Consider the following 27,703-nt stretch of genomic DNA (forward strand, 5'->3'; position numbering starts at 1 on the left):
CTTTACTGTATTTATTTTGTAATATGATTTTTTTTTTTTTTGATTGAAAAAAAGAAACAATCAAGCTGTTTATTTCAACATGGTCATTTATTTTGTGTGGGAACCACAAAGGAAATGTTGACCTGGGTCCTTTAGGAGACTTCCCCTTCCTTCATCCAACCAATCGTTTTGGATTCACCTTTGTCACCTTATAGAATTTATTATTTATCTTCGGACTAAACACGTCTCGAGAAAGTCGAGGCATCAAAATCCAAATCATCATCATCGTCATCGTCCTTTAACAATTTGCCAATTTGGGACAAACATAATATTCATTTTTTTTTGGGGGGGGGGTGTTTTTTGTGTGGGTGGACTTGTGAAGGCTTCACTTGCTCACGTAAAACGGCCTTACTGCATACGAGGAACATCATCATCATCATCATATTGTGAAAATATTTTTTTCAAGTCAATCATGGAGGCATGTTGTGCTCGCAGCGATGAAAATTCTTCCCATTCAACCGTCATACTTCAAATCAAGAGCACTGCACCCAAAGTGAGTACTGCTAACCCAGGCTTTTGCAAAACTGGCTCATCCAAAATTTCTGTGACATGTAGAAAATCGCCTTCCACAAAACCAACGGATGGACGGATGGATGGATGGACGGATGGATGGAGTCAGCCCACTGTCGCTTGAAGAGACTTGAACAAAAAGGCCATTTTAGCAGGTGGGCTTCATTTCTCTTCAGTGCTGATGAAGGTGAGATATAGGAGGACAAGGCTAGAATTGGTGGAACAAATCAAGCACCAAATTATGTGTTCCTCATCAATCATAAAACGGATTTCTGAAGTTTGAGTTTCCATGAAAAGTGTCCAAATTGTCACAAGCCACAAAAGTCATGTGTGGGGGGAAGGGGGGGGGTGTCCATGTCTGCGTGTCCGTCTGTCCGTCCACCATTATGATACACTCTCTAAAAATAAATAAATACATTGTAAGATCCGTCAAGTGAATACATAGACGAGCATGTTTTTTTTCTATGTGCTCAAGTACAAATCTTCATACCAAAAAACAGCACAATTCTCACCATTGGTCATGTACAACAAGTTTGATGAGCAAATGAATAAAAAACGAAATGACATCAAAACATGTACCCCCCAAAAAAATAAAAGGCACGGCAACTGAAAGAAAGGCATACGTGAATCTATCGTAGCTTGTCATTTTTGTTTGTTGCAACCTAAAAATGCTGATGAGCATTTATGTACAAACGAAGAGAGAGAGAGAGAGAGCCGTGCGTCACGTGTCCCTAATAAAGTGCATGCAATGACAAAAGCCTCACGCCGACACGCTTACGTTCTTCACCTTCCAGAAAACAAAAAATAAAAACGCTAAAAATGGGAATCAAAGTGGCTTGAGGCAAATTAGGGCCAGAAGAAGAATCGAGATGAAGGTTAGAAAGCAAGAAAAAGGAGCAGATGGTACAAAAAAAAAAACACGTGAAGAAGAAAGACAAAATGAGTTTGTCAATTGGCGTCCTTGTCGTTTTTGGGGGAAGGAAAAAAAGAAAGTTCTGCTGACATTCCGCAATGTTCTGGACGTCAAGGGTGGGCAAAGGTTTTGTGCTCCATCGAGGGCCGTCTTGGCATTTTTGGAACCTCAAGCGGAGGAGATTTCAAATCAAACGTTGGCTGTCAAAATTGTCCCCCCAAAACAAAAAATTGCCCGTCACATTGGACTTAATATTGACCCGAGTCTCAAAAATTAAAATCCATCCATCCCTTAAGAAGAACTCCAATATGGTTTTCTCTCTCTCTTTTTTTTTTACATTTTCTCATTTATTTAAAAAGGGCAAATAAAGATGGTCACACAAAATATTTTAGGGCAAACATCTTAGATCAAATTGTTCGTTTGACGTTTTTATATATATTTATATATATATATATATATATATATATATATATATATATATATATATATATATATATTGGAGTCCCAACATCGTTATTTGCATGGGTGAAAAGTGAAATTAAAAATGTGTATATATATATATAAAACTAATGCTGAAAATATAAATAAAGGAGGAAAAGATGTAGAAAATGTATAGTAATGAATGAATGTATGCTAATTACCCAAACTGGCTGAATTATTTCATCAACTATCGGGGTGCTCTTTCTCAATGGAACAGATTGGGCTCAGATGTGACCCCCAGGCCATGCTTTGCCCACCCCTGCTCTACACACACACACACACACACACACTGCGTGACAATGGAGTCCTCTTGAAACATGACAAAGCGCCCATTTTAGCCCCCAAATTCCTGAATGATTGACTTGATCCCAAAAATGGAGGTGAGGAGGAGGAGGAGGACTAATCCCAACACGGCGACTGAAAGGCTGGGCGTCCCAGATTGTGGCATTTCAAGGGCCACCCTCGAAACAAGTTGTCCGCCAATGAAAGCGGAAAAGGGAACAGAAGAAGGTGTCCGCCCGCCCGTCGCTGGCCTTTCTTTCATCTGTTGTCGTCCTTGAGGAAGAAGTCTAAAGATGCCAAACTGCCAAATCCCAAAATGCGAGTCTCGCTGTCAAAAGCCAAAATCTCTCGCTCCTGACGCTCCAGGAGAGTCTTGATCCTTTCGCTGCGATCTTTGTGCAAAGCCGAAAGCTCCTCTTCCATCTGCACGCACGCACGCACATTTACACTTCAGACGCTTTGTCCCAAGGGCTAACCAACCATGTGGATTTTTTTTTTTTGGGGGGGCGGGGTCAATAATCTTCCTAGCAACAAGTGACGAGTCCCCACCGTCCCTTACCTTCTCTTCCAGGTGAGCCCTGCGGATGGAGATCTTCTGCTGGAGCTTCTGCAGCTCTCGCTCGTGTTGCGTCTCCATCTGGGACTCGGTCTTCCCCTGGTAGGCGTCCAGCAATTCCACCTCCTGCTTCAGCTGCCGCTTCAGGGCCCGGCACTCCGCCTCTTGCTCCGCCTCCAATCGCATCTGGCGCGGACACGGCGGCGATAGATTTTGTCCTTCTTTGCAGAGGATAAAGAATCCACGCACTGTGAGTATCGTGATATTTTGTGAAACGTTGATCACAAGTTGTTTGATGCTAGTTTAATGAGCCTAGCTATGGTGTTTTCATTGTGGTTTAGCGTTAAGCTAACCCCCCGTTGCTTGATGATGGCTACTACAAAAACACAACAAAAAAATAGGGAAAGAACGTCGGGCGTACCGCTTGCGAGGCCATCATCTGGTTGATGGAGTGCTCGTACTGCTCGGCCAGCGCAGCTAGCTTGCGGGTCTGCTCCTCCTTCAGCCCCTTCAGGAGATTCTTGTGCTCCCCTTTGGGCGAAACCTCCAGCTGGTGGTTGCGCAGGGCTTTGTACTGCTTGTTCTGAACCTTGCACGTGTCCTGGAATTGCTTCTTGATCTGCAGTTCCACCGTCTGAGGATGGACCGGCTCATCTTTTTTCACAATTCGACAGACGAGCCCATCGTCGTACCGCTCGCCGCTAGGTGATGATAGCGTAGCGGCCGGCGCTAGCGCACTGTCATAGTTGTCATTCTCGAATACATTTGCGAATGAGGTCACGACGGTATTTCTTCTGTTTTACGAGTCATTTCCTTGCGATTGGCACCCTCTAGTGGACGTGCAGTAATATCACAGCAACCTCGCAGCCGATTGATTGAGACATAGCACGACTGAAGGCCTAGGAGTGACCCGCCACTGATTATAACAGTGTATTTTCCTCATTAATTTGATGGCTTTTTGTCGGCGTGTGTTTGTGAAGGTGTCAAGATGTACGCACGTTGACCTTGAGCTCTCTCGGCTGCCGCTTGCGCTCCAGGCTGTGTTTGCGCGCCAGTTCGCGCTGCCTCCGATCGTTGTACTCCTCCTGGTTTTCCAGCTCGGTCTGGTGCTGCGTCCGCGTCAGTTCCATCCGGAGCTTGCGGAGCACGTGAAGCTGCCGCCGCTCCAGATCCTGCGTGGCCTCGTCCTGGCGGATCAGCAGGGCCTGCTCCATTTCTTTCTGGCTCCGTTTCTTGTTGAGCTCCTGCGGACAGCCGCCGAGGTCAATTTGGCCAAATAACTTTGCTTTTTAATCATAATACGTTTCGTTTCTAAGCGATTCTAATTTCAAAACTCTCAAGGTCACCGTACGGTCACAGGATACGTTTTTGCAGCCTCACGCGACCCGGAAGCAACTCAAATAGATAGAAAGCTAGCGAGCTAGTTATTAGATCGCCATGAGATAGCTAGCGAGCTAATATATAGCTAGCTAGCCGTCTTCTACTACACATTATGACCAATCGCGTGCCGCCGCTTTAACCAAACAATTTGGCTCCCTATTAGGAGTCGGCTCCAGAGTTTCACTTCAAAGAGCCGCCTCTCAGAGCCGGTTCGTTCGTGAACGGCATCTCTGCCAATCGTGGCAGTTCGACGTATTTTGATGGATTTAGATTGAAATAAAATCCCCAAAAGATGATGACGATGATGACGATGACGATGATGACGATGATGACGATGACGATGATGACGATGATGACGATGATGATGATGACGATGACGATGACGATGATGACGATGATGACGATGATGACGATGACGATGACGCGCTCCCACCTCTCTGAGTTGCTCCTGTTCAAAGCGGTGCTTCCTGAGCAGACTTTGTCGTTTGAGAGCCCGGCAGCTTCGCTCGTAGACGAGCCGCTGCTGCGCTAGCAGGTTGGCTTCCTGGTCCGCCTGCGAGCGCTGAATGGTCTCCTTGCGCCGCGACAGACGCTCCTGTTTTTCCTCTTTCGGGGTGCACGGGTCCTGGCTCATCTCCTGGAAAAGGCGGGCAGGCGGGTAAAAAAAACTCCGGTCGGTCCGTACGTCGTCGTACGACAACAAGAAAATCCACCGCGTGCTCCCTCTTGTGGTAGGAGAGTGTATGGACTCGGAACGCCAAGCTCATTTGTGGTCGTTTTATGAAGAAGATCAAATGTGCTTTTGTGTGTTTGGTGTCTTTTTACTTGATTGATCTTGTCCTTGCACAGTCGGTATTCTATCTTCTGGCTCTCCAACAAGGACGTCAGCTCCTTCTTCTGCCGAGCCGTCATTTGCTGCCGGACGCGGCGCTCCTCGGCGCCCACCAATTTCATCTGCGAGGAGGCGTCACGGCCGTCGGTGCGCTCATCGTAATCGTCGCGACCGCCTCGCTCACGTCTTTGTCGTTCTGAGCTAGCGTTGCCCTTTTCCAGCTCATTTTGTCCGGACAGAATGCAGGCAACTTTGGTTGTCTCCCATTCAACGCCGTGTCGGGAAGGAGACCAACAAAGCTAGCTAGCTAGCTAGCTAGCGTGCTTTTGCTCAAGCGAGCGCGGCTACCTACCTCTTTTTGGGCGCGAGCGGCGTGGCGCTTGGCCAAGCGCTCCAGCTGGGCGTAAGTGTCGTTGGCCTGCGTCTCCAGCTCCTTGTGCAGCCTGAGCCGGTGCCGGTCCATCTCGGCCTTCAGCTCGTTCTCCAGGGCCATCAGCCGCTTCTGGTGGCGCCGCCGCGTGCGCTTGTAGCCTGACATCTGCTCCCGCCGCTCAAAGTTGCGCTCATGCTCCTCGATCTCCCCGATGACCTGCGAGACACGCAAAAGGAGGTCGCAGAAGTGCGCGTACCCTCTTCCGAACGTGTTGAAGGGAACGAGGGAGCCGATCGCATTTCCAGCAATCTTTGGCTGACATTCCCCAATCGGCAAATCGGCAGTTCGGCGTGCCAAGATCATTGCTCGGCCGTTCCGGGCCGACATGGCGTCAGAAATATCGCGTGTTAGCATTAGCACGTAGCCATTTAATCCAACGTTTTTTAATTCTACCGTTAACGGATTCGCTGCCGTTCATTGGAAATATGACGTGGAGTGACGTTCCCGAATTTGCTCGGGTTTTGGTGTTTCATACTTGGGTGCCGATAAAGCGCTGGTCGGACCTCCGTCAATGTTTCCCCCTTCCGCGAGGGGGCGGCGTTTCCCCTTTTTTCCTTGTTAGCGCTTCAGCTGTTGTTAAAGCGCTACGTCATCCAACAGGTCACGTGTTGTATCTATTTTGTACAGCCGCCCCCATTTCAAGCTCAGATAACTCAAGAATTAACTGTTTTTTTCCAATGAAAGAAGAGGGTCGAAGGTTTCTAACGCTGCGTTGAATGTCGATGTCGTCCTAAAAGTCAATATTCTGTGGGTGGGTCAGTTGCAATTTGAGTGAACGTGACAAAAACCCTGGCACTGGAGCGGACACATTTTTTGGCATGTCGTCTGGCAGCGAATGAGTTAAGTTTTTCTTGACATTGTTGTCGTTAGCACAAAATCTTCAACAACAACAACAACAAAATGCTGCTAAAATTTAAAAGTACTCCTGAGGAATGGCGCGCTGGTTGCCAATTCGGTGCAGGTTAATTTGCACACTTGAGTTTTAGTTCCTTCTGCCTCTGATGATATTTTTAATTGTGCGCATCAAGTTTGACCTTTTTTCTGCGTCACAAAAGCATTTGAACAGCGTGAGTCGATTTTTTAAGGTGATGAAGAGCAGGAGGAGGAAAATGACATCCGTGAACAGGATGTGGTTGCCATGACGACGGATGGATGTAGTCATAGCATAGCGCGCGCCCCCCTTCTCACCCCCCGCACTCCTCATTTCACACTCACACACCCGCATTTTGACCCATCCCCATCCTCGTTCTTCCACTTGATGCGATGATGGACGGCCGAAAGCGCAAAGTACCAAAGTCGCTGACGTGACGGTGACGGTGGCGGTGTTGCGTTCGCGGGTCCCGCGACGGTCGTCGTCGTCGTCGTCGCCGCCGCTTTTGCTGAGAAGGAGGCCGCAGCTGTAGCCCGCCGGAGTCCCCCTCGGCGGCCTCATCCCTTCCTCACGCCGGCGGCATGCTCCTCGGAGCGGGAGCCGAAGAAGAGCCGCCGCCGGAGGAGGGGCCCGACCGCTCTCGTTGCGTCCGACGTCCGCGAATGCGGCGCACGTCCGCCGCCGGCCTCGCGGGCATCCCGCGGCTCCGCTCGAAGCGGGCTCCCGGTCCCCTTGGCCCGGGAAAAGGACACCCTCCGGCCGATCCGGGCCACACGGGACGCTTCTTTCTCTTCGAGCGGTGAGGAGGCGAGGCGAGGCGAGGGGAGGCGAGGGGAGGGAAAGGGGAGGGGAGGGGAGGGCGCGATGACAAATAAAAAGAATCGGGGCGAGGGGGAGGGGCTGGGGCTGGCAATTACGCAATGCCTACCATTGATAATCGCGGAAAGATGTGATGTCATTTAGCGGCACCGGAGGAGGAGGAGGAGGAGGAGGAGGAGGCAGGCTTTCCCCGGGCGACGGCTGCCGTGCTCGGCTGGACGATGGCGGCGGACCGCTGGCCAAAGGCAAGTCCGGACATGCTGCGCCGGCGTCGCGATTTCACGCCGCTCGCGCGCTCGGATGACTGGCCTACATTTGCAGAGCACTGGCTCATGGTCGCTACTTCTCATGCCTTCTAGTCATCTCTTTGCTCTCTCTCTCTCTCTCTCTCTCTCTCTCTCTCTCTCTCTCTCTCTCTCTCTCTCTCTCTCTCTCTCTCTCTCTCTCTCTCTCTCTCTCTCTCTCTCTCGGTTTTCTTTTTTGCTACCGCTTCTTCTTACACTCCCCCTTCTCTTAAAGAGACAGTGCAATACTACGCACGCTCGTTTTACTAGATTACACACGTCACTATAGTCAAGATGGGTCTGTACAATGGCGGACCGTCAAGGCCCGCAAAGCCTTCTCTGCTGGCCTAAAAATATCCAAATGACGGACTAATGACAATTCTATTTTCTCCACGAATCCTTATGAAACACTTCCAAATTGTCTTCCGGCTTGCTTTCTCCCTGTCGTGTTACTTCCTGGTGTGTGTTTTCATATTGAAGCTTTGAACCAATCGCGTTTCGGCCGTCATTTGTTACCAGAGTCAGAAATCCACTTTGACCGATCAGATTCGGAGTTGGCCGGGAACGTCAGACCTTTGAGTGGCTAGTCACGTGATTGACAAGTCACGAGCCAATCATAGTATCACAAGCCGCTAGGTGACAATAGCATACTGGCCAGCGCTAGCTTCTGTACCTGTCGCGCGCCGCATAAGAAAATACATGTTTTTTGTTCATTCAATGGCGGTTTTGTCAAGCCACAATGGCCGAAAAAGGAGAAGAAATGAATTTGGTTGCATATTTACTGTTAAAGCCATTTTCAAGACAGACTTTTCCAGAATAGACGCACAACATGATGGTTGGATAGCTCCGAAGCTAGCAAAAATAGCGTATAATATTGCAGTTTTTTGAGCTTATCGTGAATTCACACGTTCACGTCACAAGTTATTTCCTTGCTATCGGCACCCTCTAGTGGACGTGTTGTAATATCACGCCGCACTGGCAGCGGATTGATTCAGACGTAGCACTACCGAAGGCCTGCAAGTGACACGCGCGGCCCTCCGTTAAGTCTGTGTGGCTAAATAATGACCTCAATGGGAGGACTAAAAATATTAAATGATTTGAAATACTGTCACACAAACGTGTCGCAATAATGTTAAAAGTTCAGAGCTCAATGCCCCAAATTTAAAATACACCAAAGACAAGAAAAGCGTCAACAATGAGTTTTGCTGAAGGCGCGGTTAGCTTTATTGGATTGGATTGGATTGGATTGGATATGCCTTTATTAGTCTCACAGTGGAGAAATTTACATTGTCACAATTGTAAGTTATTATGCAACACGATGAAATATTTAGATTTTCACTCTCGGAGGTAGCACTCGTGTCACCGTGTCGGGTCATTTCACACACATTTTGCGCTTGTTTGTGTTTGGAAAGCCGTTTGAGCTTGGGCGCAATATTTCGCCATCACTTGGACGCAATGCCGCAAATTTGTATTCATCTGCGTCGACTCCGCTGTAAACGGGACCCTGTTAAAAATGTCCACTTATTCTCGCTGAAGATCTCCTCTCCCTGCAAACACATTTAGAGAAAAAGGGCAAATCAATCATTGAATCATTTGATCCGATTGGAAATGTGAATAATAGCACTTGACCTTTGACGTTTTTTGGCCCAGAAGACAAGGGCCGTTGTTATTAGCGCTATCGCTAGTAGGGCGCCGACGACGGAACCGGCGATAACGGCTTTGTTGTTACCTGACAAAAATAAAAACACAGGACCAAAAATGCGAAGAGCAGTTTGAGGAGAGATCATCCCTCCGGATGATTTTGTGAACAAACGGAAGTGATGAAAATGCCCAGTCCCAGTTGGCATACCGGAAGTGCGAAGGACACAAATTGTGTCTCCCCCCGACCAGGTGGCGTCCGCTTGGCACGTGCGCTCGGGCCATCCTTGTAGGACGAAGCCGTCGTTACAAAGCAGGCGTACCGTGGCCCCCTGTAAGTAGCTGCTGCCCTCTTTTTTGCCGTCAATTGGCGGTGCCAGCCAACCGCAGGAAATCACTGCACACCAACAGGAAGTCCATATTTACCGTAGAATTCAAACTATATCTATTTTTTTATTTCTCGGATTAAATTGTGACATGCTAATGCTAACGTGCTATATATTCCAATGACATATTAGCCTGGAATCGTTTAGCAATTATCATCACATGTTGACTTGCTAATGTTAGCTCGCAATGCTTAAATATTTGTAAAAGGTTTTTGAAAAATATGAATGTCTTTATTCATGTCTTTATTTTGACATTTTATAGGAAGTGATTTGAATCATGACTCGACTTTTCTCGAGTTCAGTGAAAAACTTGAAATGAGTCAAGACTTACCGGGCTTCAAGTCCTCCACAAGTGACACGTGACTGCCCAATGACATTTTGGTGGCCTTTCCCAGCTGCGGACTACCACCTACCAAAATATCATACCTGGAAAAATCAACATGTTCTGTTAGAAAGAAAAGAAAAAAAAAATCAGGATAATATGTAGCTGAAGGTTTAACATTTCCGTCCCCTTGATGCTAATTGGTCATTTTTCCCGACTTGCTTCAACTCCATTTTGGCACAAAGTCATGTTTTGTATGTCCTACCTACAGAAATGAGAGTCATCTCCAGAGCAAATGTCCCGAGTGATGTTGTAGAGTGGGTCGTCGGGCATCTCGGGAACTGAAAAAGCTGGGATGAAATCGGGGTCGTGTCTTGAAGAATTGGAAAACGTGTCCAAGAGGTATTTTGAATCGTACGTGAACAAAGCACATGTGTTGGAAACAGCCCCTGGGGGGGGGGGGACAAAACACAAATATTCCCGAAATCATGTTCAAGTAATGTGGGCAATGTCTTGTAAAAAAAAAGTCAGTTTTAAAATCATATTGAAAATTTAATTTACTGACTAGTATTTTTATTTCATGCAAAATTAATGTAAAAAAATAATCACACATTTTGGAAAAAATATTTAACTTTTAATTTATTGACTAATTCTATTTTAGGAAAAATTAATAAAAAAAATAATATTTTTTTTTAAATGTACTAACAATTTAATGTACTGACTATTTTTATTTTATGAAAAATTCCTTTAAAAAAATCTATACAATTTGACAAATATTCCACATTTAATGTTTTTTTTTTTTTTTATTCAAAAATATATAGAAAAAAAGAATCACGTTTTTGAAAACTGTTTGAAATTTAATGTACTGACTATTTCTATTTTATGGAAAGTTCATTTAAAAAAATCATTGAATGCAATCCATCTATTAAGTAGAATCTATAATTCACCACCACTTTGAAATTCTTTTGTACAAAGCAAAACCGATTCTCACAGCTGGCCCCAAAATGGAAAAGCTCCTGCGGATGAGTGCCATTGACGGCCACCGCGCCGTCTGCGGCAAGCAGGTCATCTCCAGCCACGCCGTTCATATTGCCCAGCAAGCCTCGCGTGGAGTTGTGGAATTCTGGTGGCAGGAGCACCGTCGCCGTCATGGAGCCGGCACCGAGACGCACCTCCACGCCTGCGCCGCTGGGGAACATCACCGTCACGTTTGTGCCGCAAGGTGAAAACACAAACGCACCTAGAACAGGACACATTCGACACACCATTTATTGGAATTTGCAAAGAAAAACAACATCCCCCCAAAATATGGGTTTGTTTAAATATATATGCAAATATTTATGCATAAAAGGCCCCATCACGCCTCACGAGAACAAGCCAATGAGGAAATGGGTGGGTGGATGGATGGTTCTTCAAATTAGGTAAACATAAATCCACACACGCACAAATACGTGGCGTCCATTGTTTTTGAGTAACATACACGTTGTTGTTTTTGATTTTAAGCAAACCTAGAGTATTTTGGGCGAATTTCTCCTCACCCCTCAGGTCCATCCAGCTTTGCTCATTGAACAGAAGTCGCTTTTGATTTTGTAGCACTTGCAGGTTGTCCTCATCGGCTAACAGACGCACCTCAATGATGTCCGAGAAGGCTTCTTTCATGACCACCGACGACAGCTTGGTGGCATTTTCTGTCAGGTCCAAAAAAAAAATAAAAAATGATGAAAATAAGACATACTTGAAACGCTGCGGAAGTGGTCCTGCAACGCGATTCAGCTCACCGTTGACCGGCTCGGTTCTGGCTTGGATTGTCAGCTGCTTCCTGGGAGACATCAACAAATTGTATTCGCCTTTGCCGTTGAAAGAGTAGCGCGTGCCATCGAATGTTATGAAATGTGGATCCCCAAACACCACAGCTGAGGGCAGAAACGGAGATGAGTGAGTCACAAAATGTGCTATGCCGACACCTTTTTTTATTTTGGTGACAAGCGATACAATCCGAAACGTTGACACTTGTTGCCGCTTGTTACAGTGTCTTAAAGTTTCTTTAGTACGTACAATACAATACAATGAACGCATCGCATTTAAGATTTTAGAAATGGTCAATCCCTACATTCATTTGGTGATTTTTTTAAATACAAAATGTGCTTTTTTTTCTTGAACGTTTCAAAAGGAACTTAAACACACATTTTACGTTTGCAGAATTAATTAAAACTAACAATCCATGTAAAAAATGTGTTGTTTTCCTCTTTGATAATTCATTTAATATACTGTATGATCATTTGGGATAAACTGGGTTGTAGCACGCAGCGGCTCCCCTCTCTCTCTCCCGGCAAATTGGCGTTTTCATGTTTATTATGTTTGTTAAAGTCATTCTAAGTGCCTTGCATGCTGGCTCCGAGAGGACAGTCATTTCATCTGTGCCGTATGTCATGCATATTAGCATATTTGACAAGAAAGCTGACTTTGACTTTTATGTTTGACGCGTAAAATATACGTCGTCTCGCATTAGCCAATGAAATAGCGGTGTCGAATGACGCCATCACACGCGCCAAGCTTTCGTGTCACGGCTAAGTGGCTCCATTTGGTTGTCATTTTCAGGTGGTAACGCCACGCCGGGTAAGAAGTGTTTTTTTTCCTTTTTTGGTTCATATATCTTTAGCTATATACAGTTGTAAAAATACTACACCGTGCAATTTAATAGTTATTTCACAGGAAGTAAAGCCATAAATACACGATAAATGGCGGCAATGTTACATCCACGATATCCGAGCTGATGATGCTTCTTCATTTTAGCAGCAGCTGTATTATTATTACGAAACTAATTGTAATTCAAATACTGTGTAATTTAACTCACTATCTTTATTTTATTTGTGGATGGATAACTTTTTGAAATGTTTTTAAATACTATTTTTTTAATTGTTACAAAGCATTTTATTAAAAGAAACAGATTTATTCTGATAGTGTTGAAATGCCCTAAATTCACAAATTCAAGTGAACTGTAACTGTAGTTTGTATCGTGTAGAAGTGTCTGCAAATAAGCTACATGTTTTTGAAAATCATGACTTGAAAAATGCGGCATAAAAAAGTATATATGGGAATCTGGGAAATATGGAAAGTAACTCTCAATATGTCCCGAACAAACGGAATCATTTGAATCAATGGAAATCTGAAATATGGAAGGACAGAATTGGCAACAATATGCGTATTAATCACGACAATGGCAAAAAACGAATTAAAATAAGAACGAACCCGCAGCCGGAGGCTCGTATCTTCTACAGTCGCTGGAGGGTCTGTGTTTGAAGTAATAGTGGCAGTTGTCTGACCAAAGGCAGCAGTAGTAGAAGCTGAGTACGTCGTACAGCCAATGCGACTGGCCGGGCACTCTGGGGGGGTGGAGGTACGGGGGCGAACCCCAGTCGTGGGCACGATCCGGGGTGCTCCCTCCGATAGAGTCGGCCGTCAGGACCTGAACGCCGCTGCTGTCGTAGCAGCACTGCTGGCCTGCGCCGTACCCGGGACTGCAAACGCAATTTGGCATCTCAGACCACTCGGATGCAATTCTTGCCTTCATTTGATCCTTTTCAGGAAACGTGTCTCAAAAATGTCTTTCATTAGGATGAGACATTTTGTCACGCGCTTCATGTTTTTGTCCCTTCGTTTGGGAAGTGGAATCTCTCATTTGTCAAATGGTTTCAAATGGGTGATAAAAAATGCTCAATGACCGAACTTACCTGGCTTGTATGGCCCTAACGCAATGAATGCTTCCCGGGTGGTATGTGCACACGCTGCCTTTCTCCATATCGCAGCCGTAATCTGTCTAAATATGAAACATGACATCTAATTAATTAATTAAATTAAAAAACACAAACAAAGAAAGCATCACAATTTATGTTGCGGCTGTTGTTATTATTATTTTTTTTTACAAAATAGGGTGAGGCCTTTTCTTCTTTCTGTGAATCAAGCTAAAGCTCTTCCAGTTGAGCTCAGTACTGCTCAGCAATGTTGTGGCACAGTGTGGTACTACACCCAAGACGCTCAACTTTGTATTGGCTTTAGCCCAAGGCTGTCAAAGTCATTTGACATGGCGGGCCACATATGGCCTCGGTAGATGTCAAATGGGCCGGACCATTCAAATGATACCGTACATGCTATAAATAAGCAAAATAGCATGTCTTTCATTGGATTTAGTGTAAAGAAGCACAAGAACATTAGGAAACTGATGACATTTAACGAACGTTCCTTTGACACATTTTTCCTTGAAAATTCTGCACTCCTTATCTACTTTTCTCCCTTTGGATAACGACATTATGGCTAATGAAACCGCGGTTGAAAAAAAGCATAGCTGTTTTCTTCTACGTTGATCAAAACAGCACCACTCTACCCGCTAGTGGACAATCCGTGAATTGCACCTCGTTAAAAATATGAATTCCGTGTCGTTTGTGCATTTTTTCCACTTTTGAATTATCCTGCGGGCCGGATCAAACCTCCTTGGGGGCCGGTTCTGGCCCGCGGGCCCTATGTTTGACACCGCCGGTTCAGCCTGTATGATTGGGGAAAGCCCATAATTTCCCCCCCAAAAAAATGTAAGATCAAGCAAAGACAATGATTTAGAATATGATTCAACTTTTGAAATATGGTCCTCTTACGTGGAACCTGCCCGTGTCGGCCCGGGCCTGCGCCAGCGTGCAGGGACAGTCGATAATCTCGCTGAGAAAATGAGGCAGTTCATTTTCCAGCCGGTCCCACGCCAAACATTTGTCCAGCGCCCAGGCCTGAGAGTTGTCACGGAACTTCTGCTCCAGGTGCCAGGCCAGGGCGTGGTCCTCCGTCCACGCCGCTTCCACATTCCTGCGCCGGTAATGGAGAGAGAAAGCTCATGACATGGCAATAGCCGGCTCGCCAAATGGCGAGCTAGCGAGCGAGCGAGCGAGCGAGCTATTTGCGTCATGTTCATAGAAAGAAAAGAAAAGAAAGTTTCAACGTACATCAGGCCATTTGGATTTTCGCTGGAGCTGACCCGGAGTGCTCCGAGTTCCCAGCTTGAGAATTCGGGAGACGGTCGAGGCACAAAAGTGAAGCTACCGTTGTTGTCGTGATCCGTAGCCAGAGAGTAAAGATACTTCCACTGGGCGCGCCAATGATCCGAATATGCCCTTCCTTGGAGAGGGAGGTGGGAAGTCACAAACGTATTTCTTCATTAGATATTCATTTTTCTTAGCAATCCTCCATTATTTGCAGTTTGAAATAGAAAAGTAGTAGAGTGCCGCCATCTTGTGGCCTATGTAGGCAATGATTTTTTTTTTTTAAGCTAGCGTTAGCTAACGTTTTTTTTTACTCTAACTCTCTCACGCATTGTTAACAGTGTCAACTCAAAAAAAATGTCGAATTAGCTCTTGACAAAAAATATAATGAATTAGAGTCAACTTGAATATAGTTGGGGAAAATAGATTTGATTTGCTATGCTAACTTGAGTTTGCAGTGAAATGGAAAAAAAATGAAGGCGATCCAGGTACTGCGATGGCCTCACAAATGGAAGAGGAGAAAACAAAGACCCATTTTTGATGCAGTACTTAAAAGTTGTAAAGGTATAAATAATGGCATTGTCCCAGAATTGCAATGTGTCAGCCGTGTCCTCACCCGTCTCCCTGTAAGCCCACAGCTCGATGTTGACCCTCGGGGCTCGGACCAAGGACGTGTTCCAGGTCATCTGCAGAGAACCCCCCACTCGAGGGGTTCCGTAGTACTGCCACTTGGTGGAATTGACCAAAACCGCCTTGAACTTGGGGTCCAACTTGCCCGTGTGCACTGCGCACAACATTGAAAAGGAGAGGCGCTAGGACGTCGTCTCAACGTTTCTATTGCGTTTCAAGTTTGTACGGGGGTGGGTACCTGCTAACCAGGAGCCCACCCTGTTGAAGGCGATGCCGGAATCGGAGGAGATTTCCACGGAAAGCCAGCCGCTTTGATAGAGCAGGGGCGAGACGCAGTGGCCTCGCTCGCTGTCGTCCACGTAACCGTTTGTCTCGATGTCACCGTTGAACCTCGAAGGAGGACCAAAGGCCACATTTTCACTTTGGAGGCTCCACTCACTTTTGTTGACAGCGGTTTAAAAGGTGACGCGACGCGACGCGTATGACAGCCAAAGAAAAAGGACAGAAAGACAGTCCTCATACAGACCTGCACGTAATGAGTGAACTTTGGTTAAAAGTCACGTGGAGCAAGAGGAAATCGGTCCCGCCCAAAATGGATCCAGACTGCGGGGAGAATTCCACGCAGAATTGCTTGTAGTCAGAACAGCAGCTCTCCAAAGACGCACACGTCGGGTGGCACGAACAGGAAGTCAACCTTTGCCCGCATTCGCCCTCGCACGACTTACCTGAACCACCAAAAACCCCACAAGACGTCTTTTTAAATGTACGGTCGATATACTTTTATTTTTACAGCGAGCGAGCGAGCGAGATGGATGGATGGACACTTACTTAATATCCCGCTGATGCCCGAGAGCAGAAGAATGACGGTGACAGCCGTGCGTGTTTCCATCTTGTGAGCTGCAAAGCGGCAGCTTGCGCCAAACCTTTGCTCGCCCGCGCCAAACGATATGCAATCATCGACCCAAGCGCGTCGTGATAATTGTTCTTGAACGGCACGGCACGTTGGGAGCGTTATGTTCTTACTGGACTTTGGACAAAATGGCGTGCTTTACGGCTCAAATCTACACTTTTATTTGGGCCTTTGAATAAGACGTACATATTGTGCGGCCGGGAAACTCATTGATGACAGAACAAATCAACCCCCTTGCGGGGTTGAAATGGAGGAAGGTATCGGATCCCGGCTAGTTTTTGATAGAGAGAGAGAACCTTACCTTCAACGGGGACCTGCAAGCCCACCGATGTCCACTAGGTGGCAGCATTCAACATTCCGTCATTACCAAATAATCTCATATCAACTTGTTTTATTGCCATAAACATAGTGACGACATTACAACGTCGACATTTTTCTTTGTATGCATGGGTTTCTTCTGGGAGATTTACTACTACTGTACTTGGTCCTTGAGTAAAATGTTGGCATCGTAACAGGTTGTTGTGGTATGACGTCATGCAGCGTTGTTGTTTTTGTTTTGGAGCGAGTGTGTCAGTAAGTAAAGTTTGTCGACAGGGGGCGACGTCATCCCAAATTATCTGGATTTGGTGCTTGTGGATTCCTAAAGGGGTACATGAAATGAAAAGTGCGTTTGATTGGTGCTTTTTGAAGATCATTTTTTTTTAAATTGGGGAAAATAATAATTACCACAGTCAAATGTCCATTTTTGGCCCTGTAGACCATCGACTCCTGACTGCTCTTGAAATCAACCACGCCTTCTTTCCCCGGCCGGATGTCAAATCGCACGCTGGACATGACATAAGCATGTTTGATTTCAAAATAGAAGGTGTTTGAAATGACCATAACGGCTGACGTGAGCCTTAGCAGTTGACTGTATTGGACTTTTCGTACCTGCCCCGGACCACCCGGATAAAGTCGCACTTGTCCACGATGGCGCTCAGCTTGGTCAAGGCCTCAAAAAGGAAGTCGCATTCCAAAACAAGATCGCCCTGCGCCACAAAATAGCAGCACTGGTTTCAAACTTTTTCGGGAGTCCTTCCATCGTACCCTACCTATTACATACAGATGTCCGCAGCCAATTTCAAGATCACAAAATGTCACGTCTGCTCCAATTATATGTCTTGTATTTCCCCGGTGAAATAAGTCAACTAAGTTGTTTTTGTGTTTTGAAAAATCTCTACCTTCTGCTTGACGTCATCGCAGGCGACGTGTAGAATGAGGAAATTGTCACTCAGGTCGCTCACGGAAACCCCTGCGGCCAAAAAACAAGACACGCGCACGTTGACCGTTCTGCTGCGGGATTCCATCGGCGGGCTCCCCGTTCAGGTTGACCTTTCAGCGAGCCATAACGGATCCTCCGCTTGATTTTGGCCTCCTTCAGCAAGTAGGCGGCGTCTCGGGTGAAGACCAGCTGCCGAGGACGAGGACGAAAGCCCTTGCGGTCGTACTTTGCCACCGGGACGCTATACTGCAGGGCGGGCACAACATTTGCTTCAAATCACCGGGCGGGCTTTATGAAAAAATGACGAGCGCATAAGTTCCGAGGCGACCTTGACGTTCTCGTGTTGAATCAGCCGCAACGCTTTGATATTCATGTCCCCGATACCTGCGTTCAATGAAGAGAAAACAAAGGGGCTTTCAGATATGACATTTCCTCATTGAAATCAAATCAACATAAAATGGAAACAATTCACTTTGTGCACTTAAATCATCATAAATCAAGTCCGAAATGAAATAATAAAGAATACAACCACAAGTAAACCAAATTGATGCGTGAGAAAACTGTTACAAATAAGAATGAAAAAGAGCAATTGTCAGCCATTTTTCCTGCGTAATTGAAATAAATGAACATGTTGGACTTGCCTATCCTGGTGTCGAGGAAGGGCGTTCGCACACTGAGCGGGTAGCTCTCCTTTTTCCCTTTGAACATGGAACTGGTCTGCACTTTCAAAAGAAGCTGCAAATAAGCACGAGTTAAGAAATATCACGCGCGTGCGTATACTGTATATGTGTGTGTGTGTGCGTGCGTGCGTGCGTGTAACACACTAGTGCCTTCCGCTCCTCAGTCATCCCCAGCACGTATTTGCGCGCCATCTGGCCAATGAAGAGTTGCTTCAGGAACAGTGACGTCTGCAAAGTCGGATCGGGAAATACACGCAATCCAAATATATTTGTTTCCATTTTGAAATTCAGCTAAATAATCTTCCATGAACACAAATGTTCCCTAAAAAAATAACCCACTTCCTGTTACTGAAGGGAAATCGACTGAAGCGCTCCCTTCGAGTAATCTGATTACTTTTGGATGTATTCTCGTACACTCTGTTAGCAAAATGCCCTCAAATGTCCCATTTTTTTTTGTTGTAAATCTACTGAAATAATCATAAATGTGAGTAAAATACCCATGGAGGTACTTCAGTTCAATACTATTGAATTTACTCAAATACTCCCGAATAGTAATCTGAGTACTCATAGATCTAGTCCAATCATGCCGAATTTAACTACAAACTCTCCAAATCCAAATGGGGGTAAAAAAAAAGTTCAATCTAATCTAATCTAATCAAAGTGTCCGACTTTGAACATTTTGCATTGTTTTAAAAAGTGAAGAACCTCTTTTAAGATGGGAGGCGGCGTGAGCCACAAGTCCTTGTGCAGCAGCGTTTTGGGGAGGTTTTCCTTGAGGCGGGTCAGGTAGTTGTGGCGCACGTAGGCCAGGTACTCTCGGTTGTCGGCGCCGCTCGCCTCCTTTCGGGTCATGAAGCCTTTGATGAACCTGCCGCCGGTGAAAAGCACGCAAACGGGTCACGTCGCTCGGCACTTCGCCCTCCCCGAGAAGAAAAAAAGAAATAGGTGGAATTCATCAAATAAAAAAAGAATCTTGGAAAATTAAGAAACAAATCCAAGCCTGACTGCAAATACCGCCAGTCAGTTTGATTGACAGCTATTATATAAACTATACACCATTTTTTTCCCTGCCCAACATTTAAAATAATATATATAACATCTATATCTTATTTTTCAGTCATGTATGTTTTAAAGTTTTTTTAGGGGGTAGGGTCATTTCTATCGTAAACTTGAACTGAAAGTCACAATAAATTGGCTTTGGGCTCTTATTTTGAAAAGCACAACTGAGACTGTCTTTTTTTTGTTTTTTTCATCAAATTGAGATCGTACGATTCTGGACAGTGACGAAGCGGGTCGGCAAAGTGATTTTGACGGTACCTTTTGATGATGGCCACAGCCCACTCCCTCTTGTCTCGCTCCTTTCTGGCCATCAGGCCTCGCCAGCAGTTTTCGATCTTGGTGGCTGCGGCAAACGCGAGTCACTCGTCGTATTTCGTCATCGCGGCCTCCGAGAATAATGGATGGACAAATACGAACCGGCTTCTTTTTGCTTCCGGTAGTCGCCTTTCACTCGGTAGCCTTTGTACTTGGCCTGAATTGTTGTCGCTGCAATTTCAATGGATACCTTCAAAATGCAAATCGTGCAAACGTGAACTATTTTCTTTTGGTTCTTCTCTCACCTAGCTTATTTTTGCAAACTTGAAAGGCGTCTTCGGTGGCAAAAAGAGTTCTCGGATGGCGAATGAAGATCTTGGTCCTTGAAGCGAGCGGAGGTAGCCAAAAAATGACACCCGGGTTCAGATTGGGAATTTGTCTCCATTTTTTTTTCTTACCGGCCCATCTTGTACTCGTCGGGTTGGTAGCGCAGGTGCTTGACGAGGACTTGCACACCTTCTGCCGCCGTGCCTTTCCAGTTGGGCCACGTGTTGGGACAAAGGGCCTTGTACCTGACCACGGAAGCCCATCACAATATACTGCGGCGCTGGCAAAGTCATTTTTTGCCGCGGGGCAGGGGGGGGGGCGCATTGTACTTGCGGTTTCCCCTCGAGGGCCCTTGGGGAAGCCATTTGAATGTTTCATCCCCTCCACATATTACATACAAAACGCACGACAAAGGAATGAAGAACTAGTTTTCAAATCTGAAGTCGAGAAGAATAATGACTGTTATTGTGGTTTACCTCCAAAAAGATGACATTTTGCTTTGGATTTTAGCAAGTATCGTGGAATTTCACAAGTTTGATTTGCTTTGGCGGACCGAAGAAAATGATGCGGCGGGCCGGATTTGGCCCCCGGGCCTCGACTTTGACACCGGCGATTTAGTGTAAGCGTTGACCGTCTTTGGGTTTCCGGCCGGCAAAAGCCTCCTCGTCGCGTGCTTACCTCTGAAGGAAGATGTCGTATTTGCGACGGTAGGCGAAGCCGGCGCGCCGTACCCTCAGGTGCTCCGTCAGACCCAAATACTTGACCTGATGTCTCACCAGGACTTCATCGAAGCGTCCTGCAATGGGGCCGTTGTGTTCATATGCCAAACGCCAAATTGAGATTTGCGGTGGGGAAAGAAAGCGCTCACCTGGTTCTTTGGCCTCATTGGGTTTGATACATCGGACATACCAGGGCTCTTTGGTCACCAGGATCTCCAGTAGGCCCACCAGGCTGCTTTTAAACTGCGTCACCACCTGCACCAAGAAAATCAATCCATCCATCCATCAAGCAAGCAAACGGAAGACAGAAATAAAATAGAGCAACAATCCTAAAAAGTACCGTTTCTGGCCTCTTCTTTTGGTCCAGCTCGCTGGGAGGGAAGCAGTCTTTGACAATGACATTTTTGGACTGTTGCATCACCTTGAGTGGAGAAAGAAAAAAAAAAAACAAGCTAGATTTGAAAAGAAAACCGGCTAGTGATAGCGCAACGATTGTACCTCTTTTCCATTTCTGTACAGCAGGTCGTTGTTTTTGTCCAGAAATCCTGAAATTTTGACGTCACAAATAAAGTTATATACTGAATGATATCAATTTATTTTCTTTCTTTCAGAGAGGCGACTGATGTTTTTTTTTTTTTTTGTATGTTCCTTAAAACTTCTGCCAGTGAATATACCGTTTGAGTTTAACTTGATTACAGAGAGAAACATTTACACAAATTGGTAGATTTAGTGTTTGAGATTTGTTTTAGATCTGTCTGTCTGTAGATCTGTCTGTCTTTCTAGCTATCTCTTTAGCTAGCTAGTTAGCTATTGCTTTAGCTAGCTAGCTATCACTCTAGCTAACTCGCTTTCTAGCACGCTAGCTTTCTATCACACGAGGTAGCGATCACGCAAGCTTGCAATCACACTAGCTAGCTATCACACAAGCTTTCTATCACACTAGCTAGCTATGACGCTAGCTAGCTATCACTCGAGATAGCTAGCTAACTAGCTATTGCTGTCTATCTGTTTACCTGTTTTTTTTTGTTTATTTGTTTTTGAAACGATTTGGAAAGAAAATGAAAGTGATCCCTCGAAGCCAAGAGTGGATTTGATTCTCGACGCGTCAGATTTCGCACCTACGACACTGTACGTCACTTCTCCAGCGTAGTGCGAGAGGCGGAAGTCTCCCCTGGCCAGACTCTTCCTCGTTTTCTGGTCTGCCAGTTTGTGTCTGCCGAAGACAGTCGAGGGTGACCGTTGACTTTTGACTTCAATAGATAGAAAAAAGTTTTGTTTACGTGACAAAATGAGGATGGTCGCCGATGATTTCCTCCATTTTTTCCAAAAGTGTGAGGTCGGTGGCTTCTCCGGGTCGTAAACATTCCTCATCCTTAACACAAGGAGACAAGTATCAGAAAGAGGTTTTGCCATCAAATCTTGATCGTGTTGTCCACCAATAATGAGATGATCCCTCTGTGTTTCTCTTCCACAAGGTCGCAGATGATCTTATTGTTGAAATACGGCACGGGCTCCCACTGCGTATTCAAAACAAGAAGTTAGATGTCACTCGGGGCGTCTGGAGAGCTCCGTTGCAAATGGAGCACCGGCAGGCACGGACCTCGACGCCTTCCATCTCGTACTCCGCCTGCTCCGACTTGAGGGTAAGCTGGATGAAAAGCTGCTGTAGCTTCTCGTTGCAGTAGTTGATGCAAAACTGCTCAAAACTTAAAATAAAAAAGGCCAAATGGGATTACAACAACAACAAAATCTTGATTATGCCACTCAGAGTACTTTTTGGGCGTCTCGCCGTGGATTTCCCTTCAATTTAGCTTTTTACTTATGTAGTGTCACACTCTGAACGCTAGGGGCACTATATATATATATATATATATATATAGTGATCTCATACATTTTTCTAAAAATGACCTGAAGAAGAACACCAAATGTGTTACATTATCTGAGCTTTTTTTATTTCCGTGAACCAATGAAGTACACGACCAGCTCGACTTACGACCGCCCGTACTTACGACCACGACCTTCTTTAAAGTTTAATTCCACGCCTGGCACCGCAACGCGCCAATAGGCCGGCAACACGTGCGACAATTTTGGCCAGCCAGCCTAACATCTCACGCTCGCACAGCAATCGACCGTGTGATGGCACCAGAGGGGCGGGGGTTTGCCAGTCATTTAGCCTCCGAGTCTCTATTCAACATTTTGAATGGATTTCGACTTATAACCATTTTGACACATGATCAGAACGGAACTCGGTCGTAAGTCGGATGTTACCTGTATATATAATATATACAGTAGTATACACACACTCAAAGGAAAAAAAAGTCATCTCACCTGTTGACAGTAAACACCTCAAATCCATAAATGTCCAAAAGACCAATGACTGACTTTCTGGAGGAATCCTAGGATATTTTTTTCCATCATTCAAATGATATCATTTGAATAATCTTGATTTCGAGAGTACTGCGTGCTGCCTCTTTGTTGCTTACCACGTTCGCTAATGACTCGTCGATCTTGTTGACCAGCCAGTTGAAAGTGCGCCCGTAGACGGCTTTGGCAAGGGCATCCCTGGCATATATCGCGTGGTCCACCGAGAAGGGACTGAATACCTTTAACCACAAGAGGAATCTCATTAAAATAACGTCCCGTAGACAACAAGTACTTTCTCCCATCTTGGATCTCGTGAGATTGTTTGAAATGTAGTCACCTCCTCGGTTTTGGCTTCAATCTTGCGGTGGGTTAAGCCCCGTTGTAGCACCTGAGTGGGAATCCCAAGCAACTGGAAGATAAAAACGACCAAATATTATTCGACCGGCTAAAAATAAATCAATTGTGGTCTTTGTCGGACCTTGGACAGCCAGTGCATTTCCTGGCTGTTGTGGAGAACGGCGTATCCTCGAGTGTCCGCTTCAAACTTGACGTTTCCCAAGTGGAGCACGCTGGCGACGATTGCAAACAGGTGCTGTAGGTTCGGATCCAGAGATTTAATTGCAAAAGTTTACACATGATTGGACACCTGACTGGAAACCAAATGTAAACCGATCCCTTTTGAAATCCCTACCTCAACGTCACTGTCACTGAAATCCACGACAGAGAGAGCTTTGCGTACCGTCCTCCAGTCTCTTCTGTCGTCGACGGAGCTAACTTTGGCACAGTTACCCTGTCGGAGATGCGTAGTGGGTGAATTGCCATTTTAGAATTGAGTTTCGGGGCGTCCCAGACCTGAACCAGGTAGTTGTAATGCCGGCAGTCCCTCCTTAGGCCCAGCCAGCGTAGCAGATCCTCATCCCCGCCGTCCACCAGCTGGTAGAAGATGTGGAAGTTTCGCTCGCCGTGGTTCTGATGGACCACGCGTGACTTCTCCAACAGGTAGCTGAGGATGTGGCCGCCCACCGCCCCGCCCTGGAACGCCAAAGGTCTCTCAATTCAAATTCACCAATGTGGTACAGTGAACATTGGTTATATTCATCCCTGTGAGTATTTATCTGCTTCGAGTCTATCTAAAATTAGCGATTGGTCTGTGTTGGATTGGCCGTCGTTACTGAAACAAATGGGTGCTAATTTCCCTGATCTCGTTTAAAATGCCAAAATGGAACTGTATAGTGCCACTTCGCAGTTTTTTTGACGACGATACTAGTGCAGCGTGTTCTACCGGAAACAAATTCCTTGTGTGTCCTACATACTTGGCAATAAAGATGATTCTGATTCTGATTCTGAAAACAATGAGCGTTTTAGCACGAGGCTAACAAATCTTCTTCTTTTCCTTTTGGCTTTTCCCTTCAGGGGTCGCCACAGCAAATGAGTGTCCTCCATCTAACCCAGTTTTGTGCATTCTCTTCTCTCACACCAGCAACCTTCGTGTCCTCTTTAGCATTAAGCTAACAAATGGAGTGCAAAAATTAGCCATAAGTAGTGTTCAAAAGCCCGTCGGTACTGAAACAAATCTGCGCTTATTTCCCTGATCTTGTTAAAAACTATGGCCACCTTAGCATTAAGCTCACAAATAGAGCGCGAAAATTAGCAAGAAGTCGTACTTGAAGGACCGTTGCTACTGAAACGAATCAATGTTAATTTTCTTGATCTGGTTTCAAACAATTGCTACCGAATGTACCTGGTGGTCAAACTGGATGTCCATGTACTTCCCGAAACGGCTGGAGTTGTCGTTCTTCAGGGTTTTGGCATTTCCGAAAGCCTGAATGTCAACAAGCGCAGCTCATTTTGAGGGAAAAAATACAAAGTAATTGAAAGAGCATCACAACCCCAGTCACTGACCTCCAGAACGGGATTGGACAGCAGCAGCCTGTCTCTGACATTGTTCAATATTTTGGTCGCGGGACAGCTGACGGCGTAAAAATGCAGAATTCTCTTGGAGGCCTCCGTCTTGCCTGCGCCGCTCTCGCCCGAGATCAGGATGAAGTGGTTGTTAAACTCGGACATCATGGTGCGGAACACGTTGTCGGCCAAGGCGTAGCTAGGCGGAACGTAGACGGATTGTTGTCGGGGCATCTCAGGACGACGTACCTAATATTGCGGCTTTATTTTGCGTCGTGAAAAGAAAGAAAAAAAAGAGTAGACGTCCATCTTACATGTGAGGTGGTAGCTCAAAGAAATTGACGCCCATGTAGGTGTCCATTTGCTTCTTGCTGTAGATGTCCAACTCCTTATACGGGTTGAGCGAAACCAGCAGAGTCCCGATATAGGTCTGCAGGGACGGAGGGTCACGGTCATCACCTCTTGTATCTCGTACGACTGAGTTCATTAAACGCGAGTCGCATTGTTGAGAAGGTGACCTTTCTATGAGCGATGTTGTTCTGCTCAAAAGCAATAAGTTGCTTTCATCAGCGTTTGCCGTTTCAGCCACACCAAGTTGCCTCATTTAGGGGCACCGAGGACAAATTATTAACCGTCGTGATATGTACTTTGGATTTTTTTCCCCCCCAAAAGATGCCAAACTAAAACTGGACACAAAATCAACGAAAGAGGCTGTGAGGAACTGTTAGAAGGAAGCAACTCACATAAATGAGATTCTCATGGAAGCGTTTCCTCAGGTTGTCCAGGAACGCGGTCTCGCTGGTGAAGGCATCCAGCAAAACAAAATCCTGAATCCCGACACGGTCCCGGGCAGTCAAGGAGGCCTCCATGTTTCTCAAAATGCGGTCGCAACGCTCCTCCAGGCTCTGGATCATTCATCAAAAGAAATCATATGGTAGCTATCATCCTTGTGTTACGTACTTTCAAGTATTTCCTGTATTCTTGGTGTCACTTGAGTTGTCCATCCCTGAAAGTTACTTTTGGACAAAGGGAGGAAAAGTAAAAGGACCTCATGTCAAGGTTATGGATTCGATGCTACGGCAGCTTTCCATACACCTTATCTGTTTTATTTTTGTCACTTCCAGTCAAAAAAACAACTAGCGGGACCTTGGTTGCATCCTCTCTGGATGCAATGAATCCAAATATTGGGACAAAGCTATCTAATCAACTCCATTCCTCTTCCCGATCACGCTAAGGTCTTTTGTTTCCATTCCTACTTAAAATGCAAATACATTTTTATCGGAGTAAAAATGAGTTGTTTTAGATTGTTTTTAATCTGTCGAAATGTGGCTTCGTGTGAAAACGGGCCGTGATGAAAAAAAAAAAAAGTGTTTGGACCACTGTACTGTGTGAAAAATAATGCGAATTATAATAATAATTGACATTGATCACATTCCAGGATTGTCGCTCACAAAAAGCTTTCAATGCGAAACAATTTTTGTCATATCGTGATGCACGCACGCATTAATTTGACATTCGCAAGGTTTCACCGTCATCCTTCTTGAGGCCAACCAAAATGCAAAGTTTGGGGGTTGAAAAACAGTTCCATTAAAAAATGCCTTTGATTTAAGTCGCGTATATCGCCGAAAAATTAATCACGCTTGCCCGACACCGATGCACTTTAATTACAAGGCGACAAAGACCCGGATAGTTTTACCTTTCAAAAGTTTGGCACTTCTCACCAAGTACCCGATACTCACTTAGCTGTTGTCTGTTAGCTGCTCTTTGACTCGCATTGATTGAACACTCGCAAGAAAAAGGGGAGGAAACAACCCCACAGATGACACTTTCCACTTCCTTCAGTAGGAAACCATCAATCCGGACGTCAATCTCCAAAAGCGGAACGCAAAAAAACATTCGTGGAGAGCCTGAGTTTGAAATGTACTTCAAATCTCCTTTAGACCCCATTGGTGTAAAACTTTGCGCATGTCATTCCACCCCAGTCCAGTAGGCGGTGTAAGAAGAGGCAGAGAGGAATACTTTGAAAGTGTTAACGTTATATTGTGGCTTTTCACCAACGGTGAATTAAGGGCACGGAAAATCCGATTAGACCCTCCGCATACTGCCCACCACATTTTCCGGCTACCTTCCTTACCGATCGATAACGCGCCAAACCCATCCAACATTTGAACAGCTTGGTCCCCCTTCCGATACAAATGATCAGCTCATCTGCAAACTCCGGTACCGCTCCTGATCATGACAACATCTTTCCGCAAGCAAGAGTAAATATCCATTTTTGATGTCAGGCCAAGGAGTGGAAAGTCTAACCCTGACCCGAGGACGCTCCTTTGTCTCTGTAGTCCTTGCAGTACGGTGAGGGATCCCGTTACATACAGTATCGCAGGGGACGACATGCGAGGAGGGACGTCAGGGGGCTCCGCGGACGTTGAAAGATACCTGGCCCCTTGTTGCGATGATTTACACTCTAAACGCACCGCAGGGGGTGCCGGCTTTAAAACGGTCGTACCTTTGGAGCTTTCAATGTTCCAAAAGATGGAAACTACGGCTCGGTTACTAACCAAGAAGTGAACTTGTTTTTTCATTACCTCCTTCCCTTCCAAAGCCACGTGAGTCATGGCTGAATCGGTCTTGCGGCTTGATCCCGGTAAGTCCAAATGTTCTTCGACTGGTCTGCTTCTCATTCAGATCACCTAAAATCCTCAATGGCGATTCTAGGAGCCCCGAGGTTGACCCATGGTGGAAAACCAGCAGGTCAATAGAGATCCACCTGTCTAGATGAGGTCATCTACTATTGTCGGTGTCTTCTCTCCAGCCACCAACAATGTGGACA

The 27,703-nt window shown here is 45.7% G+C and overlaps 3 protein-coding genes and 2 long non-coding RNA genes across 12 annotated transcripts; 2 read left to right on the forward strand and 3 right to left on the reverse strand.

The window, feature by feature from the left end:
* The first annotated feature begins 597 nt into the window (after positions 1-597).
* Positions 598-11,478, forward strand: LOC148884987 (uncharacterized). Of its 2 annotated transcripts, XR_016118213.1 has the most exons (6): positions 598-704; positions 2,796-3,030; positions 9,290-9,371; positions 10,017-10,147; positions 10,721-10,967; positions 11,339-11,478. It is a non-coding gene; the product is annotated as an uncharacterized LOC148884987 (long non-coding RNA). The 2 variants fall into 2 exon arrangements; XR_016118214.1 differs by lacking the exon at positions 9,290-9,371.
* On the reverse strand, positions 1,966-7,112 carry taok3b (TAO kinase 3b). Its single transcript, XM_089019959.1, has 8 exons — positions 6,717-7,112; positions 5,345-5,581; positions 4,986-5,114; positions 4,594-4,797; positions 3,785-4,024; positions 3,202-3,414; positions 2,784-2,966; positions 1,966-2,647 (listed from the first exon to the last, which is right to left on the reverse strand). The coding sequence occupies exons 1-8, from the start codon at positions 6,855-6,857 to the stop codon at positions 2,483-2,485; spliced, it is 1,512 nt and encodes a 503-aa protein (XP_088876085.1). The 5' UTR covers positions 6,858-7,112; the 3' UTR covers positions 1,966-2,482.
* Positions 8,600-16,437, reverse strand: susd2 (sushi domain containing 2). 2 transcript variants are annotated; one of them, XM_089019956.1, is made up of 16 exons: positions 16,225-16,437; positions 15,923-16,121; positions 15,635-15,786; positions 15,383-15,550; positions 14,731-14,902; positions 14,392-14,593; positions 13,477-13,562; positions 12,995-13,263; positions 11,524-11,658; positions 11,284-11,433; positions 10,737-10,985; positions 10,011-10,194; positions 9,755-9,849; positions 9,249-9,434; positions 9,029-9,128; positions 8,600-8,946 (listed from the first exon to the last, which is right to left on the reverse strand). In XM_089019956.1, exons 1-16 carry the CDS (start codon positions 16,283-16,285, stop codon positions 8,907-8,909), a joined length of 2,448 nt encoding a protein of 815 aa, XP_088876082.1. In that variant the 5' UTR covers positions 16,286-16,437; the 3' UTR covers positions 8,600-8,906. The 2 variants fall into 2 exon arrangements, with proteins under 2 accessions (XP_088876082.1, XP_088876081.1); XM_089019955.1 differs by having other exon boundaries at positions 11,284-11,658.
* On the forward strand, positions 11,665-27,682 carry LOC148884990 (uncharacterized). Of its 2 annotated transcripts, XR_016118216.1 has the most exons (6): positions 11,665-12,361; positions 22,083-22,250; positions 23,863-24,074; positions 25,650-25,807; positions 27,476-27,517; positions 27,589-27,682. It is a non-coding gene; the product is annotated as an uncharacterized LOC148884990 (long non-coding RNA). The 2 variants fall into 2 exon arrangements; XR_016118215.1 differs by lacking the exon at positions 23,863-24,074.
* myo1hb (myosin IHb) lies at positions 16,625-25,787 on the reverse strand. Of its 5 annotated transcripts, none has more exons than XM_089019950.1 (31): positions 25,617-25,787; positions 25,188-25,303; positions 24,874-25,072; positions 24,713-24,793; positions 23,824-24,003; positions 23,663-23,761; positions 23,450-23,563; positions 23,309-23,380; positions 23,091-23,210; positions 22,936-23,003; positions 22,208-22,313; positions 22,044-22,124; positions 21,888-21,979; positions 21,726-21,820; positions 21,106-21,152; positions 20,948-21,028; positions 20,757-20,862; positions 20,567-20,684; positions 20,020-20,133; positions 19,867-19,943; positions 19,724-19,792; positions 19,565-19,649; positions 18,953-19,115; positions 18,392-18,475; positions 18,209-18,302; positions 17,896-17,951; positions 17,678-17,813; positions 17,527-17,597; positions 17,237-17,334; positions 17,033-17,132; positions 16,625-16,946 (listed from the first exon to the last, which is right to left on the reverse strand). In XM_089019950.1, exons 1-31 carry the CDS (start codon positions 25,785-25,787, stop codon positions 16,920-16,922), a joined length of 3,120 nt encoding a protein of 1,039 aa, XP_088876076.1. In that variant the 3' UTR covers positions 16,625-16,919. The 5 variants fall into 5 exon arrangements, with proteins under 5 accessions (XP_088876076.1, XP_088876078.1, XP_088876079.1 ...); XM_089019952.1 differs by having other exon boundaries at positions 24,874-25,122; positions 25,617-25,638; XM_089019953.1 differs by lacking the exon at positions 25,188-25,303 and having other exon boundaries at positions 24,874-25,134; positions 25,617-25,739.
* Positions 27,683-27,703: the final 21 nt, after the last annotated feature.

The sequence above is a fragment of the Hippocampus bargibanti genome, linkage group LG18 (assembly GCF_051943395.1).
Source record: "Hippocampus bargibanti isolate YZ-2025 linkage group LG18, ASM5194339v1, whole genome shotgun sequence".
In the NCBI taxonomy this organism is placed as follows: domain Eukaryota; kingdom Metazoa; phylum Chordata; class Actinopteri; order Syngnathiformes; family Syngnathidae; genus Hippocampus; species Hippocampus bargibanti.

What these genes read in the sequence shown, in the direction of transcription:
- myo1hb (XM_089019949.1), bottom strand. Translation starts at nt 25,477, where the DNA reads ATGAGGCAACTTGGTGTGGCTGAAACGGCAAACGCTGATGAAAGCAAC. An exon ending in GAGGGATCATCTCATTATTG is followed by an intron (nt 21,980 to 22,043) that starts GTGGACAACACG and finishes CCTTGTGTTAAG; the next exon opens with GATGAGGAATGTTTACGACC. An exon ending in CGCCTCCCATCTTAAAAGAG is followed by an intron (nt 18,476 to 18,952) that starts GTTCTTCACTTT and finishes CCGACTTTGCAG; the next exon opens with ACGTCACTGTTCCTGAAGCA.
- susd2 (XM_089019955.1), bottom strand. Translation starts at nt 16,285, where the DNA reads ATGGAAACACGCACGGCTGTCACCGTCATTCTTCTGCTCTCGGGCATC. An exon ending in GGTGGGCTCCTGGTTAGCAG is followed by an intron (nt 15,551 to 15,634) that starts GTACCCACCCCC and finishes TGTTGTGCGCAG; the next exon opens with TGCACACGGGCAAGTTGGAC. An exon ending in GTGGGCTTACAGGGAGACGG is followed by an intron (nt 14,903 to 15,382) that starts GTGAGGACACGG and finishes TCCCTCTCCAAG; the next exon opens with GAAGGGCATATTCGGATCAT.
- taok3b (XM_089019959.1), bottom strand. Translation starts at nt 6,857, where the DNA reads ATGAGGCCGCCGAGGGGGACTCCGGCGGGCTACAGCTGCGGCCTCCTT. An exon ending in AACAGGAGCAACTCAGAGAG is followed by an intron (nt 4,025 to 4,593) that starts GTGGGAGCGCGT and finishes GGCTGTCCGCAG; the next exon opens with GAGCTCAACAAGAAACGGAG. An exon ending in GGCAGCCGAGAGAGCTCAAG is followed by an intron (nt 3,415 to 3,784) that starts GTCAACGTGCGT and finishes GTCCATCCTCAG; the next exon opens with ACGGTGGAACTGCAGATCAA.